This window comes from Taurulus bubalis (assembly GCF_910589615.1).
Source record: "Taurulus bubalis genome assembly, chromosome: 16".
NCBI lineage: Eukaryota > Metazoa > Chordata > Actinopteri > Perciformes > Cottidae > Taurulus > Taurulus bubalis.
The window spans coordinates 13,261,174-13,276,688 of NC_136604.1; the positions used below are offsets into that span (position 1 = coordinate 13,261,174).

Consider the following 15,515-nt stretch of genomic DNA (forward strand, 5'->3'; position numbering starts at 1 on the left):
TTATTATTGTATTAACTGTTGGGGTTTGGCCGGGAAAGCCCTGGGATTTTTGAGAAAAGTTCCAATAATTCGTTGGACTTAACCTGGAGTTGTGCTCCTCTGTCTCTGTGAACATTCATGCACATACAGTATGTGTTTGCAGGTGGACCGCACAGAGGTGATTCGCAGTAGTAGCATCCCAGTCTTCTCAAAGATCTTGCTGGTGGATTACTACTTTGAGGAGGTCCAGAGGCTCCGCTTTGAACTTCATGACATCAGCTCTGGCAACAATGGCCTCCGTGACGCTGACTTCCTGGGAGCCATGGAATGCACCTTAGGACAGGTCAGTCTGTGTATTTGACTGGTCAGTGCTTGACTAGATGGGCAGCATATGTGAAGTGCACAAGATGATAGAGAAGTACACACAAAGGTGAGTGAGTGAAGCTTTAGCAGAGTTCTAATAATTTCTTGTAATTTCACCATGTCAATTTGCTGTTACTGTCTCCCTCCACTGTACACTATTCAATAAAAGGACCATCTCGTAGAAGCCAGGCTTATTTATATTAATATGAAACAGCATGTTAGCTAGGTCGCTGCACAAGCTAAGTGGTGCGGCAAGTGTGGAGGTCACATCTAAACAGCGAACGATGAGATTATGCCTTTACAGGTGAACGCATGACAGGAGTGCATTTATGTGCATCAGTGAATGGACTTGCAAATTTCATCCAACCAGTATGTCATTTACATTATTGGTGTTATGTTTACCAGTGCAGAGCATGGGCATCTATGCAGGCACATATATTATAATCCTTTGTAAAGTTCACTGAGCTCGTTGGGATTTTAAACGCCTGCATCAGGTAATGTGTACTTCAATAAGTGTGAGAGAGCAACTTTAAGATTAGAAAGGCTAACTTTGGATGTGAATGGAATCCTAATGTGATCTTTTCACTTCGGTGAAAGTCACTTTGGCTACTGCCACTATCTGCATTGACACTGAGCTCTTGATGTCCTTGAGTCCTGAGTTACATGAAGCCCTGACTGTGCTTTAAACTATTATTTCATAACCATTATATGTGCATACTCTAATTTATATGTTGTTGTTTCCTCTCTTAATTATGTAGTTTCAGGATATCACCAGCTGAGTCATGCTGAGAAAAATTAAATAGAGAGATAGCAAAAAGGACACGAGTTCCAAAAAGTATTAAAGTGTTTGTGTTCAATTCCCATTGTCAGAGAGGATGTCAGCAACATAAAGCTGGAATTACAATAGTTGGGAGAACTGAGACAACTGACATGGACAAAAGAGATTTTGAAGGCGAGAGCTAGCGAGGTTCATTGAAATAGAATAATATGCTGCCAACATTTTGTCTGGGTCTAAACAACAACATTCTGGATGCTGCGGTCGATTCAAAGGGTTGTTCATCTGCATTGTTCGTCTGTATTTAATAAGTGTAATAAGAAAGCACCAGAGGCTCATGATGATTTCAGAAGTGATAGTAACTGATCTGTTTATAGAAATCCAAGTTTTGAAAATTGAGAAAAGTGAGTGTTACATAATGCTGTTCGTTGCCTTACTGTGTTTAACTTGTATATTGTTTGCATGTTCAATGGCAGCACCATAGTTGCTGGTTTCATCACTGGGAAATGTAGCCAGGGAGAAGCGTTGTCACATGCATAGTGTCATTGTGTCAGTGATATCGCCACAGACATATGGTCCGTAAAGCATCTCAATCAATATTTATATTTGACCAATGGATCACATGACTACTAATGTGATAAAACTACAGAGAATTAGCGCCCAACTCAGCAGTGTGTCTCTTTATAGAATCTTTTTTGTTGCTTGTGAACATAATTGAGCATTTAGCATCTTAAAAGCCACATATTGGTAGAGACCAAAAACAGAGTAAAAAAGAAGGTGAATAGATTCATTAGTTGGCCAGAAATACTGTTCTGAATGAATATTGATGATGAAAAAGGCTTATTTTGCTACTAAGTTAGCCATATGAACTTAAATTGAATATGTCAGCATTGTGTCTACAAGCTTATACTTAATACCCAAGTGGCCAAAAATCCGTTTGATAAATTATGAAGTTGGAGGCATTTAATTTAAATTTCGAAATAAAACATATCGCCTTTTTATATTTGTATATCACAACTAAACGCATAAAGATACACTCAGAAACAAGCTTTCAGTCAAAATGAAAGAAGAAGATTTCCAGTAATTAGCCCTCAAAACAGAAACACTTTTGCTCTTTGGATTAATGAATCAAATGACTCCCTGTAACTCTCTAATTTGAAAGCATACTGCAGATCCCACTCAGAATCAAGTTCATTATTTTCGTTCGCTTATCCAGTTGATCACTTAAAGCTTGTGTAACACCTGGCCGGACCCAAAATAGTCATTGGTGAAAAGATCCCAGGAGCTGGCAGATCAAACCAGCGATACAACACCTGAGAAAATTACATTTGACAGGTGGCGAGAAAGAGAACTCCACCATGCTGTTTTCTGTCCGTTGGATGTGCAATGTAGGCAGTTGTATGCTCGTATTAAGGAGAAGTGTGAGGTAACAACAGGGTGACACTAACAGGGCAAGCTTGTCCCACTGAGGAGAAACACTGGAATACGTGAGCTGATTTTGTGGATTTTGTTTCAGATCGTCTCTCAGAGGAAACTCAGCAAATCTCTACTCAAACAGGGAAACACTTCTGGGAAGTCCTCCATAACGGTATGGCACTGTTTACAGAGTCAGCCCCACCACAGTTACACACACGCATGCATGCACAATCACTCTTGCACTCAGACACTCTGAAGATAATTAATTTGTTGATCTGGCCTGTTCAATTGGTTCTGTTTGTCATTTCCATCTCATTTCCTCTCACCTCCTTCCTCCACCTCTCTCTCTCTACGCCTTCCCCTCTTTATCTTTTTCCCCTTTTCCCCTCTCTCCACTCCCCCCCGTAAAGGTGACAGCAGAGGAGTTGTCTGGTAATGACGATTACGTTGAACTCTCCTTCAGCGCTCGTAAGCTAGATGACAAGGTTTGTGCGATTGTGTGTGATTAAAAACCTGTGGTTTTCCCTTAGATATGGGATGAATTCATATTCAAAGATGTGTGTTTGAGTGTGTGCTGTGCAGGCAGGTGTCTGTATGTGTGTGTGAGGAAGTATGTGGGTGGAGGGCTGTGGGAATTGCCGATGAAGCAACCCACACACAATACACAAAAGTACAATCTGGCATTAGAGGAGGCCTGCTGAGATAGGTGAGCACCCCCCTCTCCTCAATAAACCCTTCCTATCTCAGCCACACCACCACACACACAGATAACTATATTAATTTTCAGCCTCCAACACACACACACGCATGGCCACGGATGACTAATCCAAACAAGTTGTGCCTTAGGGGAAAGATGTAAGAAAGCAGGGAAGGGGCGGTTAAATTGGAGAAGACAGGAAAGGTAAGGGTGGAAGAAAGGAAGAAATAAGGGTTGAAATAATGATTCTCTTAGTGTTTGAATGATTTATGGTATTCAAAGGCAGTTCTAAAGGCAATGCCTTACATGCATGTTTTCCCTCTTAAGGATTTCTTCAGCAAGTCAGACCCTTTCTTGGAGATCTTTAGAATAAATGATGACGGGACAGAGTCGCTCGTACACAGAACTGAGGTAATTGCATGTGCACACAAACACACATATAGAAGTATTATTTTTCTGTCAAAAACTGTGATGTTTTGTGCTCTGCAGACGATCATGAACAACCTGAGCCCAGTTTGGAAATCATTCAAAGTGTCCTTGAACACACTCTGCAGTGGTGACCATGATAGGGAGCTAAAGGTGAGTCTGCAACTGTAACTATTTCTCACAGGTCATTAGAATGACAAACTCATTTTATTTAACCTTTAATATAATTTGCAACGATCTGACCCGTGGCTTAAGCTCACTTCATTTTTTTTAAGTTCCACCCGAGGGAGACACAATGCCCGTTTACAGGGAAAGGCCAAACAGCACCTGAAGGCATGCAGGTGTTTCTATGCGAGGTGTTTTCTTTTGTGCTGCATACAAATGATGAGATGTGTGAAACATATACAAAGTGCCACATACCCACACGTTTTTATACATGAATCAAACCATGTGAACAAGTCACAAAACAGCCTCAATCATCTCCTTTCAGAGTCCTGAGTTGTGTTCAGGTCATGTGTGGCCTTACCTTTCGTCCTGATGTGTTATTTAAAGAACCGGGCAGGTGTGAAAGGGCCCAGTGGTCGTCCTAAACTCTCACCTTTACTTGCCAGAATAGATCTGTGTGTGTATGTTTGTGCATGTGAGAAAGTGGCGGCCGCACATCGGCTCCAAACAGTTATTCTCACCATGAATAAACATGAAGTTGTTCATTAAATATTCAGAGGCGTCTTAACTCCGCATGGTTTCTGACAGCAGGAGAAAGGGCTCACACACTCACTCACACACATGCACGCCATCGGCTATGGTTTCCAGGGCTACCTGTTTGAAGCATCAGAGCAAAAGTGAGAAATGGCAGGGCAGAGATTTCTATTCAGACCAGGGCTTCCTTTTCACCGGGCTCTTGACTGACCAATGCATAAATGCATAACCCTCCACTATAGCATATGTCTGTCTCATACTTTGAATTTCCCCTGATTCGTTTCCTCCACCTCTCTACTTTTCCGTCCATCCCTCTGTTAGTCTCGCTCTCTCTCCGGCCGACTGTTAGTATTCAGTGAATGGAAAGGGGATTCTTCTTGCTTTCATCACTCACTCTCATAGCTCTCAGCAACTTGAAGTGGAGGAAAGGCTCGCTCCCTCACACACAAGAATTATTGCTGAAAACACAGACACGCATACAGTCCACAAATGATCTGACACGCACTTCAGGTCTGGGTAATTGTCAACTCAAGTGGGAGATAGGAAATAAGGGGATTACTGCCAGTGGTTGCAGTTAATCAATCGTTGTTGGATTGTTTCTGAACGCTAGTTATTGGAGTGACCTTAGGCTAGAAGGTCACAAAGCTCAACAGTAAAATGACACAATTTCTAGCCATTAAACCTTTGTGAAGGGCAGAAGCATTTTTCTCCCCCTTGGATATTAAGTAGTGTCTCTATTGACCAATATATTGTAATAATATTGATTATAAAACCTCTGCGGAACAGTCCAGATATTGGTGCCATTTTTAAACCTTTTCAAATTATAGGGTTGTTTCTTTATTATGTGCAGAGCCATGGCCCGCTGACCCGCACATTCCTCTAGTGATTGAGGCCATTTATCTTGTCTGGGAGCTCCTTTGAGAGAAACAAACTATTACGATGAAACACACACACATACACACATAAGGCACACTCTTAAGCCACGTCCCTCTCAGCATCCTGAGATTAATATTTCACCGCTCCATTGCCCCCCCACCAACACCCCCTTATCAATCATTCAGCATGGCATTTCCCTGCATGCTATGAGTGCATGTGTGTCTGTGTGTGTGCATTTAGATGACAGTGTTGCAGCTGCGCTCTAAATGAATGAATGTGTGTGTGTGTGTGTGTGTGTGTGTGTGTGTGTGTGTGTGTGTGTGTGTGTGTGTGTGTGTGTGTGTGTGTCTCTTTGTGTCTGTTCCAGTGCACAGTCTGGGACTGGGACTCTAATGGAAAACACGACTTTATTGGGGAGTATCAGACCACCTACAAGGAGTTGAGAACCGAGCAGGAGGGCAAACAGGTGAGCACACGCAAGGAGACGGAAAGAGTAACGGCTGCACGCCCACTCACCATTTAGGTAAATCATTTGATAATATTTGGATCTTTGTCACAGCTTTATATATATATACAATATATGCCAATAAGCTGATGACGAGGACACTCAACCCACCGGAGGATACAAATCTGTGTGTGTGTGTGTGTGTGTGTGTGTGTGTGTGTGTGTGTGTGTTTGTGTTTGACCAGCTTCAGTGGGAGTGCATCAACCCTAAATATCAGATGAAGAAGAAGAATTACAGAAACTCTGGTGTTGTGCTTCTCAACCACTGCAAGGTGAAGTATCTCCCTGTATGAGTCTCATAGATCAAGTAGCAATAATTGTCTTCATTATTGATTAATGCCCTGTGGAGTTATATTTACCTTCAGTGTTTATCGTCAAGAAGCATTGTGTGTCTATTTGAATGTTTATATGCTCGCAGTCGTCTTCTTCTTCCCTGCCTTTATTGGCCTCATTTTTACGCTTAATTGATCAATTAAAAAGGAAATAGTTCATTTTGTGTTATCTAATCAATTAATTATTCCAGCACTAGTGCTGAGTGAGCAAAGCTACATCCACCTCATTCAGCTTTTATTATACGCTACCTTGACTCAATGACATCCATCTCAACATCCCCACTGACAGATCATCAAAATGTATTCCTTCCTGGATTACATCATGGGAGGCTGCCAAATTCAGTTCACAGTAAGTTTTGTCACATATAATCTTCTCAATATTTATAGCAGCATGTCATTGTCTGTCCATGCCCATGCCCACTCATGCGGTGTGTGTGTGTGTTTCTGTGTGTTTCTGTCTCAGGTGGCAATAGACTTCACAGCATCCAACGGGGATCCCAGAAACAGCTGCTCTCTCCACTACATCCATCCCTATCAGCCCAACGAGTACCTCAAAGCGCTGGTGGCTGTCGGAGAGATCTGCCAAGACTACGACAGGTAGAAACCACTTCATCAATCATCATTTATCTATATTGATGGCACACACACACATACACACTAGCTTTTCCCTCTCAAGGCTTTTGTCCTTTTTTGTCCTTGCCTCTGTAGTTGTCTGGATGCTTTTCAGTGAGTGACATGCCCTTCTCTTTCTCTAGTGATAAAATGTTCCCTGCGTTTGGTTTTGGAGCACTGATACCACCTGACTTCAAGGTAGGACATTTGTGTGTATGTGTGTTTGCAGTAGCAGGGGGAGTTCTGGTTACTTTAGATTTAGATTTGAGACTTCTTTCTGAGGCACAGCTTGCTTTTGATCAACATGAAAAGAGAAGGCCACTGCCAAACTGTAAATTGGACTGAACATGTACCGAGAGTAAAATTGTACGTGGCGGTTAATGACTCTGTGTTCTCTCTCTGCCCCACGTGAAGGTTTCACATGATTTCGCTGTGAACTCCGATGAGGACAATCCTGAATGTGCTGGTGAGCTATTAAACAAACATATGCACACTTCCCTCTATTTACACAGACCTCTTGACTCACAGAAACTTTTATGTATGCACCGCAGGACCAAAGCAGTCCTTCGGTAGCACTGCTGCACGCCTCTCATCTCTCCCTCCGAGTTAGTCCCATATTTCTCCCTTTATATCTGTCCCCCACTCGGTTTACTCCCCCTCAAAATATACAAATACACACACTTAAACACACACATACACACATGCAGCTGGAAGATTTGTCACTATGCTGCAGGAAGTATTTTGGTCTCTAAGATACAGACAAAAACAACACTAATCTCTATGTGTGAAATGGGCTTCTGTGCTCTTCTCCCCACATAGCTGCATTCCTGCCGTGAAGGTGTGTGTGTGTGTGTGTGTGTGTGTGTGTGTGTGTGTGTGTGTGTGTGTGTGTCAGCGTAGTTTGTGTGGACTATTCAGAAAAATGCCCAGTCACTTTGGAGAGTAATCATACAGACTGAGATACTTTTGCAAGTACAAGAACTTTGACTTGGAGAGGTCACAAATAGAGGTGAAGACAAATATAGAAGTGGCAAAATAACGTGTGTGTGTGTGTGTGTGTGTGTGTGTGTGTGTGTGTGTGTGTGTGTGTGTGTGTGTGTGTGTGTGTCTGTTGCAGGGATCCAAGGTGTGGTGGAGGCCTACCAAAATTGCCTCCCTAAGATCCAGCTCTATGGGCCCACCAACATCGCCCCAATCATCCAAAAAGTTGCTTCGTCTGCCTCCGAGGAGATGCACACCAAAGAGGCCATGGTGAGCCAGATAATGAGAACGGTTTAAAAAAAGAACCTCTGGACTATTTTGTTCCTGTTGTTGTGACTGTTGGTGTTTGCCCTGACACGCGGGAGAACAAGGGAGAGACAAGTAGCAATAAAAAGACAGAAATTGAGACATCAGAGCAGATAAAAGATGGGACTAAGAAGGGCAGAAAGAGATGCCTTTAAAGAGGGAGGAAGTGATTGATATTAATTTAATTCCAGTCATAAATTTTAGAGCACAAATTCCTCTCTGCCGTAACGCCTCCCACTTCTTTCTGGCTCTCAAGTGGATTAGAACAAGTTGAATTCAAATTAGCCCCTGACAAGAAGCCACTTTTTAAACATAAAAGTCATTGAACATCTATTCCTCCCCTCCTACACCCACCCACGACTTTCTCCCTTCCCATCAGGAATACTTCATTCTGCTGATCCTGACAGACGGCGTCATCACCGACATGGCGGACACGCGGGAGGCCATCGTGCACGCGTCCCACCTGCCCATGTCAGTCATCATCGTCGGCGTGGGCAACGCTGACTTCACAGACATGCAGATATTGGACGGGGACGATGGGATCCTGCGTTCACCAAAGGGCGAGCCTGTCCTCCGCGACATCGTCCAGTTTGTCCCCTTCAAGGACTTCAAACACGTGGGTGGTGATTGAATGGGGGGGGGCGAGGGATAGAAGTTTGGAATTTCAGGGAAAAAACATAGAATTTGATAAATGCCTTCCAGGCAGAAAATGTGACTACGTCTCCAGGGAGGTCAGGCAACATCAAGACACATACAAATAGGCCACTACATAATCAAGCAGCAAGATGCTGTGTTTCAACTATATGTTTCTACTTTGTGTGGTTACTTCTTCACAGCCAGCATAACTACAGTGGATACCAAGCTGCTTACTTTAAAACACAAGAGCTTTCTCAAGCTGAATAACAACATTAAAGGGCATAAGAATGTGAGGTTGAAAAAGAGTATCTAGTCATGAAACATTAAGGAACTTCACATCAAGGCCGAAGACTTAAAAAAAAAATCCTCTTAAGTGTTTTTTTCAATACGGTTGCCAGAACAACACCTGAGGTTCTGTACTGAAAATACTAGGTTTTCACACATCTACTGCAGATAACAATGCATGCACAAGGATAATTTAAAACACAGTAAATATGGTGTCATAACCTCTATGATGATCAATGCCCCCACATGAAGACAAACAGGGATGTTATGTGTACAGATTGTAAAGCCCTCCGAGGCAAATTTGTATTTGTGATGTTGGGCTATATAAAATAAACTGAATTGAATTGAAACATACAAACCACTACTATAAGCAATGAAACACCCTTGTTCAATTCATGATCAGGGGTTTTGAAAATTACGGCCTTTCTTAGTCTGGTACGATCAGTAACCTTTGATAGAAATTGCTATGTAGCTGACTTTATCGACTTAGTTTGATCACTTGTTGACACTTCTGTACTTATTCTTCTTGTAATGGTCATTTGCTGCTCTTTATCGAATGTTTATAGCTTTGTGTTTGAATTCAAACACAGTTTTAATCCCACGGCTGTGACCTATTTGACCATGACAGATGTGTGTGTTACAAACACAAATTGGGGGCACCTGAACCGTAATGGCAGGCTGAATAGTTTCTTGAAGGCAAAAACAACAACAACAGCAATTTGTATTCAACCTTAAATCAAGCAGCTTAATTTGCGGTTAGCCCGTACTTACTAATAGGGAAAATGACATCTGATATTGGATACAATCATGGGAATGCATATCAGTTATGTTAACATGAGAAATTTCACATAAAAGAAACAAGTACAGTCTTACATCAAACAACGAATTAGCAGCGTCGTTCAGTAACAGCACATGTACATTCAAGGCTCAAATATAGTACTAAATCCTGTTAAATCTTCTGTGTTTCTAAAATGGTCTAGTTTAAAGTGACTGTAGCTCTCACAAAGATGTGGCCGCACAGCTTTAAAAGCACTTTCACCAAGGACAGTTTGTGTTCGAGGGATGATACAATTTGTCAGCATTACCCAAGGTTGCAGCTGATAGTTTCAGGAGTCAGTCGAGAAATATTGTTGAGAGGGAATATGTGGAAACGTGGGATGAACATGTGAGTAAACATTATTTATTTTTTCTCAAAAAGTATCGAGGTTCAATACCGAGGGGGCACACCAAGCAACGGCATTTAAAACGTTCTGCTCAGCAGCGGCTCTGTGTGTGTGTGTGTGTGTGTGTGTGTGTGTGTGTGTGTGTGTGTGCGTGTGCGTGTGTGTGTATGAGTGGGTGTCATGAAGTGTTGTATTCAGGGTGTAAAGAGTGTGAATGTGTGGGCGTAATATGCTCGGCGTGCTCGTCAAAACCCATCAGCCATCTTCTCAATGAATGTCTGTGTGTGTGTGCGTGTGTCTGTGTGCATGTGTGTCTCTCTGGTGGCATTAATTTTGTCTGACTTTGACAGGGTCTGTTTGGCCCGGTCTGTTATGGTGAGTTTGAGCTGTGACAGGTTGAGACATCAACACATTACATCCAGCTAAACAGAAAAGAGCAGGGGGAGAATGCACGAAGGAGTACACACATATCCCTAAAAGTACACAGAGAGACAGTCAGAGAGGAGAGGTGAAGAATACATTTCGGGGAGCAGAAGAGCAAGGTGAAGGAGAAAGACAGTGCCCGGTGGTTTTGGTGGTGGCGGAGGGAGGGGTCAACCGGAGACCGGAGCTAAAGACAAAAGGGAGCGAGGGAGTGTGTGACAGAGGTGGAGAGGTGATTTTCTGCTCTGTCGTTTCTTTTCATAAGGGATTAGCAGGACGGAGCTGCTGTGAGACAGGCAGAGTGGGGGATAACAGGTAGATAGGAGCAGGGAGGGAGGGTGGAAATGAGAGGAGGAAGGAGAGGGAGTGGGGTTGGGGTGGGTGCACTTTGATGGTGCATTGTCTCTGGGAATTATGTGAGACGGAGTACGACAGACTCTCTGACTTAAAGGATTTGGAGGTGTGTGCGCTGTGGGAGCATGTGAGTAGGTGACCTGTGCGTGTGCAAAGTTATGTGTGTGAATTCATGTGCGCATAGGATTATGTTTCTCTTTTTCAGTCCTGAATGTAAGTATATTATACTGTACATTTGAAAGTCTTTCATTTAATTCATCATCAATCTCGTCCTTTGATGAAATAAGATATCTAAATTTGAACATGAAAATAGATTATTTTTGACCAACAGTTTTTTATTAGTTAATAAAGTAATATACAGACATAGGACATAATAGATCCGAATACAATGCATATTAATAAACACTTAGCTGAGGGGACAAATCTGCAAGTCTAGAATGTTCTCATTTTTACGACATGCATCCTCGCTACAAATAGCTCCAATTAATGTCGTCATGGAGCGTGTTTTTGTCATCCAGTATGGAGGTTACAAACATAAACTGTCATTTTATTGGCTGCAATGGTCCATAAACATATGCTGACCCATCAATATTGGAATTGCCTTTTTATTTATTTTGATAAATTGCAAAATAGGAACAAACACACGTGGACTACTTTCCAGTATTATCTGTACCCAGGTTTAACGCATTATCATTTACTTTTGTAATGTGGAAAGAGTGTGCTTTCATGCATTGTTAATGCCAATGAATAGACAGGATCTAATGTGCTTTTCTCTCTAGCCACCAAACTATGATACTTGAGGTTGTTAATGAGCTTGTCAGATCACATCAGTCTCCAGGCCGTTGACAGCATCAGGCTGATAGCAGCACAACGGCAAATCTTAGCATGCTAGAATCATGCATGGCTGATGATATGTGTGTGTATTTGTGACCCCACTCTTCCTCGCTCTCTTTCTATCTCTGTGTCTCCAGGCCTCCCCAGCCGCACTGGCGAAGAGTGTTTTGGCAGAAGTCCCTAACCAGGTGGTGGATTACTACAACGCAAAAGGCATCAAACCCAAGTGTATGTCAGACTATGAGTCCACAAGAACCTTCAGCCCCTGACAATGGACTACATGCAAACAAACACTAAAATACACATTATGTATATATACATATATATACAAATGTATGTATTTAATGTATAATACATATACACATGTAAAAGCACAAGCACACATACACACACCAACAAACAAGGACACATAACCATATCATATAATACATAAAGTAGTCTATAGCTCAGAGAATTAGCTTGTTCTGGTGAAACAATTTGAACTATTCCGTTGATGACTCTTGCATGTTTGGCCACAATGGTGTCAGCTGGGAAATTATTAATACCTACTGTATATCTAAAATATGTTTATAGAAATAAGAGCAGTCTTTGGAACCAGCATGCAGACTCAGAGCATAGCACACCCAAAGAAATGACATTCCTACCTTATTTAGATAACTAGCAAGTAGCCTACGTTAACCAAAAGATCTGTGGGTACTAAAAAATATGTGACTGCGTAGCCCGAAATGCTTAGAATTAGCATTGCAAATGTTATTTATGGGACCGGTAGTGTCCCTGTTAGTGTACTGCATAAATGCATGAATAATTTAGCCCCTGCTAATATCCAATCTCCAGTACCCGCTTGCTAGTTATGAAATAAAGTATCTCTGTCATTTGAGCGACATTCAGGGTTGTCTTGGGTGTTTGGGGTTCTTTTATACAGATTTGTTTGAGATTTTGCTAAATGGAAATGAACAACTTAATAATTGTAATAATTTCTTAATAACCTTCTTACATTGTAAAGAGTTTTGGGAGGTTAGCAAAGTGTGTGTGGTAGACACTCATCTGTAAGCTGAAAACTGTTTTTTTTTCTGTATTCTGCATGTTGATTATAATAAAGACAGTTTGGTTTTCTCATTTTAGTGTGTTCCAATGTTTGTGTCCTCTTGTATTCATTATGTTGTGGGTACAGAAATATGTCTATAAATAGCCTGGGGAGCCATTCAATTTTAGATTAAGACTTGGTTTTTGGAAAGGAGTGTAAGGAGTGGGGCTACACATGTACTGTGTATGCTCATTGTAAGGTTAAGTCTTAAAGGAATTCATGTATAACAATTTGAATTCCTCCCAAGTGACATAAATCAAAAAACATTGTGTGCGTTCAGGGTGGAGATATAATCTAGAATGTAAAAGACAGACAACAAATAAAGAGCAGATGGCAGTCTGTTCGTTGATTTATTTTTGAGCTACTCAGTTTGTCTCTGAATATGCAGACTAGTTGTATATGCAAACCTCTACTTAGATACCACCACCACTCTCTCTGTCTCTAATGGACAGCCCTGTGAGTGGTAGTTTCAAGTTTGTGGAGTGCTGGTTCATGACACCTTCATCCACAACACATCTCTTTTACACTCTGTACGTCTCCTAGACAGCCATTAAAATACAAGAATAAATTATCTCACAAATCTCCATATAGTTAATTAGGGCAAGCCAAAGTTGTGCTGTCCTGAGAGTACACTCCATACGTGCCTCGGTCTCTGACAGTCAGATCAGCATTCAGCAGAAGAGCCTCTTGGTATCTCTTTCAGAGACCTGCATCAGAGGAGTTAAACTGAGAGATCGAGTGAGTGGGTCGGATGTATAAAGGCTGAGAGAAACTACCAAAAATATGTAATACTGTGCCTTGAATAGTATTCTTTTCTGGTACAGTGGCTTGCAAAAGTATTCATACCCACATTTTGTATATGTGTAAAGAAAATTATACATGTTTTTAATTTTTTTTCACAAATAAAAAACTGAAAAGTGCAGTGTGCAAAATTATTCAGCCCCCTGAGTCAATACTTTGTGGAACCGCCTTTTGCTGTAATTACAGCTGCAAGTCTTTTGGGGTATGTCTCTACCAGCTTTGCACATCTAGAGACTGAGGTTTTTGCCCATTCTTCTTTGCAAAACAGCTCAAGGTCAGTCAGATTAGATGGAGAGCATTTGTGAACGGCGGTTTTCAGATCTTGCCACAGATTCTCGATGGGGTTTAGGTCTGGACTTTCACTGGGCCATTCTAACACATGAATATGGTTTGTTTTAAACCATTCCATTGTAGCCCTGGCTTTATGTTTAGGGTTGTTGTCCTGCTGGAAGGTGAACCTCCGCCCCAGTCTCAAGTCTTTTGCAGACTCCAACGGTTCCAACTTCCAAGATTGCCCTGTATTTGGCTACATCCATCGTCCCATCAACTCTGACCAACTTCCCTGTCCCTGCTGACGAGAAGCACCGCCAGAGCAACATCCTACCACCACCATGTTTGACAGTGGGGATGATGTGTTCAGGGTGATGTGTAGTGTTAGGTTTCCACCACACATAACGTATTGCATTTAGGCCAAAAAGTTCAATTTTGGTCTCATCTGACCAGAGCACCTTCTTCCACATGTTTGCTGTGTCCCCCACAAGGTTTCTGGCAAACTGCAAACGGGAATTCTTATGGTTTTCTTTTAACAATGGCTTTCTTCTTGCCACTCTTCCATAAAGGCCAGATTTGTGGAGTGCACACCCAATAGTTGTCCTGTGGACAGATTCCCCCACCTGAGCTGTGGATCTCTGCAGTTCGTCCAGAGTCACCCTCTTGGCTGCATCTTTTGTCAGTGCTCTTCTTGTTCGGCCTGTAAGTTTAGGTGGTCTTGGTAGGTTTGCAGTTGTGCCATACTCTTTCTATTTCCGGATAATGGATTGAACAGTGCTCAGTGACATGTTCAAAACTTGGGAAATCTTTTTATAGCCTAACCCTGCTTTAAACTTCTCCACAACTTTATCTCTGACCTGTCTGGTGTGTTCCTTTGACTTCATGGTCCTGTTTGCTCCCCAATATTCTCTTAACAAACCTCTGAGGCCGTCACAGAACAGCTGTATTTGTACTGAGATAAGATTACACACAGGTAGACTCTATTTAGTCATTCGGTCAACATTCAATCATTCAGCAGTTATCAGGCAACTTCTGAAGGCAATGGGCTGAATAATTTTGCACACTGCACTTTTCAGTTTTTTATTTGTGAATTTTTTTTTTAAATCATGTATAATTTTCTTTGTACTTCACAATTGTGTGACACTTTGTGTTGGTCTTTCACATAAAATTCTAATAAAAATATATTTATGTTTGTGGCGTGTAATGTGACAAAATGTGGAAACGTTCAAGAGGTATGAATACTTTTGAAAGCCACTGTATATTATAAAATATAATATAATTATCAAAAACTATATATTTTGTATATTTAGCACAATAACCTGGGACAATGAGTCAATAATACTAATAATGCATGTTATGTATGTCTTATGTTACACAGCTTCTAGTTAAAATCAAGGATACATCAAGAAGCCTCAAATGGGACTTGCTTTACTTGATACCTTTCAAAATGAAAGACATTTATCCTGTTTATTTACTGTATTTATCATTGTCCTTGTATTATTGCATGCCTTGAATATAACTCACAAATGGAAACGTAAACATCAACATTTCTAAGAAAAGTTAGCGAAATTAATTTGTTGATGAAGATCCTTTATATGATTGTAAGCTCCAAAACTATTCAATTGACCTTGTAGTTTCCAAGGTCAAGAATTAACTTTGAAATTCAACATTAAGTTTCCTTTCTGTTGGGTTATTTGT

At 41.4% G+C, this 15,515-nt stretch overlaps 1 protein-coding gene across 1 annotated transcript; it reads left to right on the plus strand.

The window, feature by feature from the left end:
• Positions 1–286: 286 nt before the first annotated feature.
• Positions 287–11,931, plus strand: LOC306748335 (copine-4; the record flags this gene model as incomplete). Its single annotated transcript, XM_079231494.1, has 14 exons — positions 287–322; positions 2,634–2,705; positions 2,944–3,018; positions 3,558–3,641; positions 3,720–3,809; positions 5,599–5,697; positions 5,922–6,008; positions 6,358–6,417; positions 6,532–6,665; positions 6,824–6,878; positions 7,095–7,146; positions 7,798–7,931; positions 8,347–8,583; positions 11,800–11,931. Exons 1-14 carry the CDS (start codon positions 302–304, stop codon positions 11,929–11,931), a joined length of 1,332 nt encoding a protein of 443 aa, XP_079087620.1. The 5' UTR covers positions 287–301.
• Between the last annotated feature and the right edge of the window lie 3,584 nt (positions 11,932–15,515).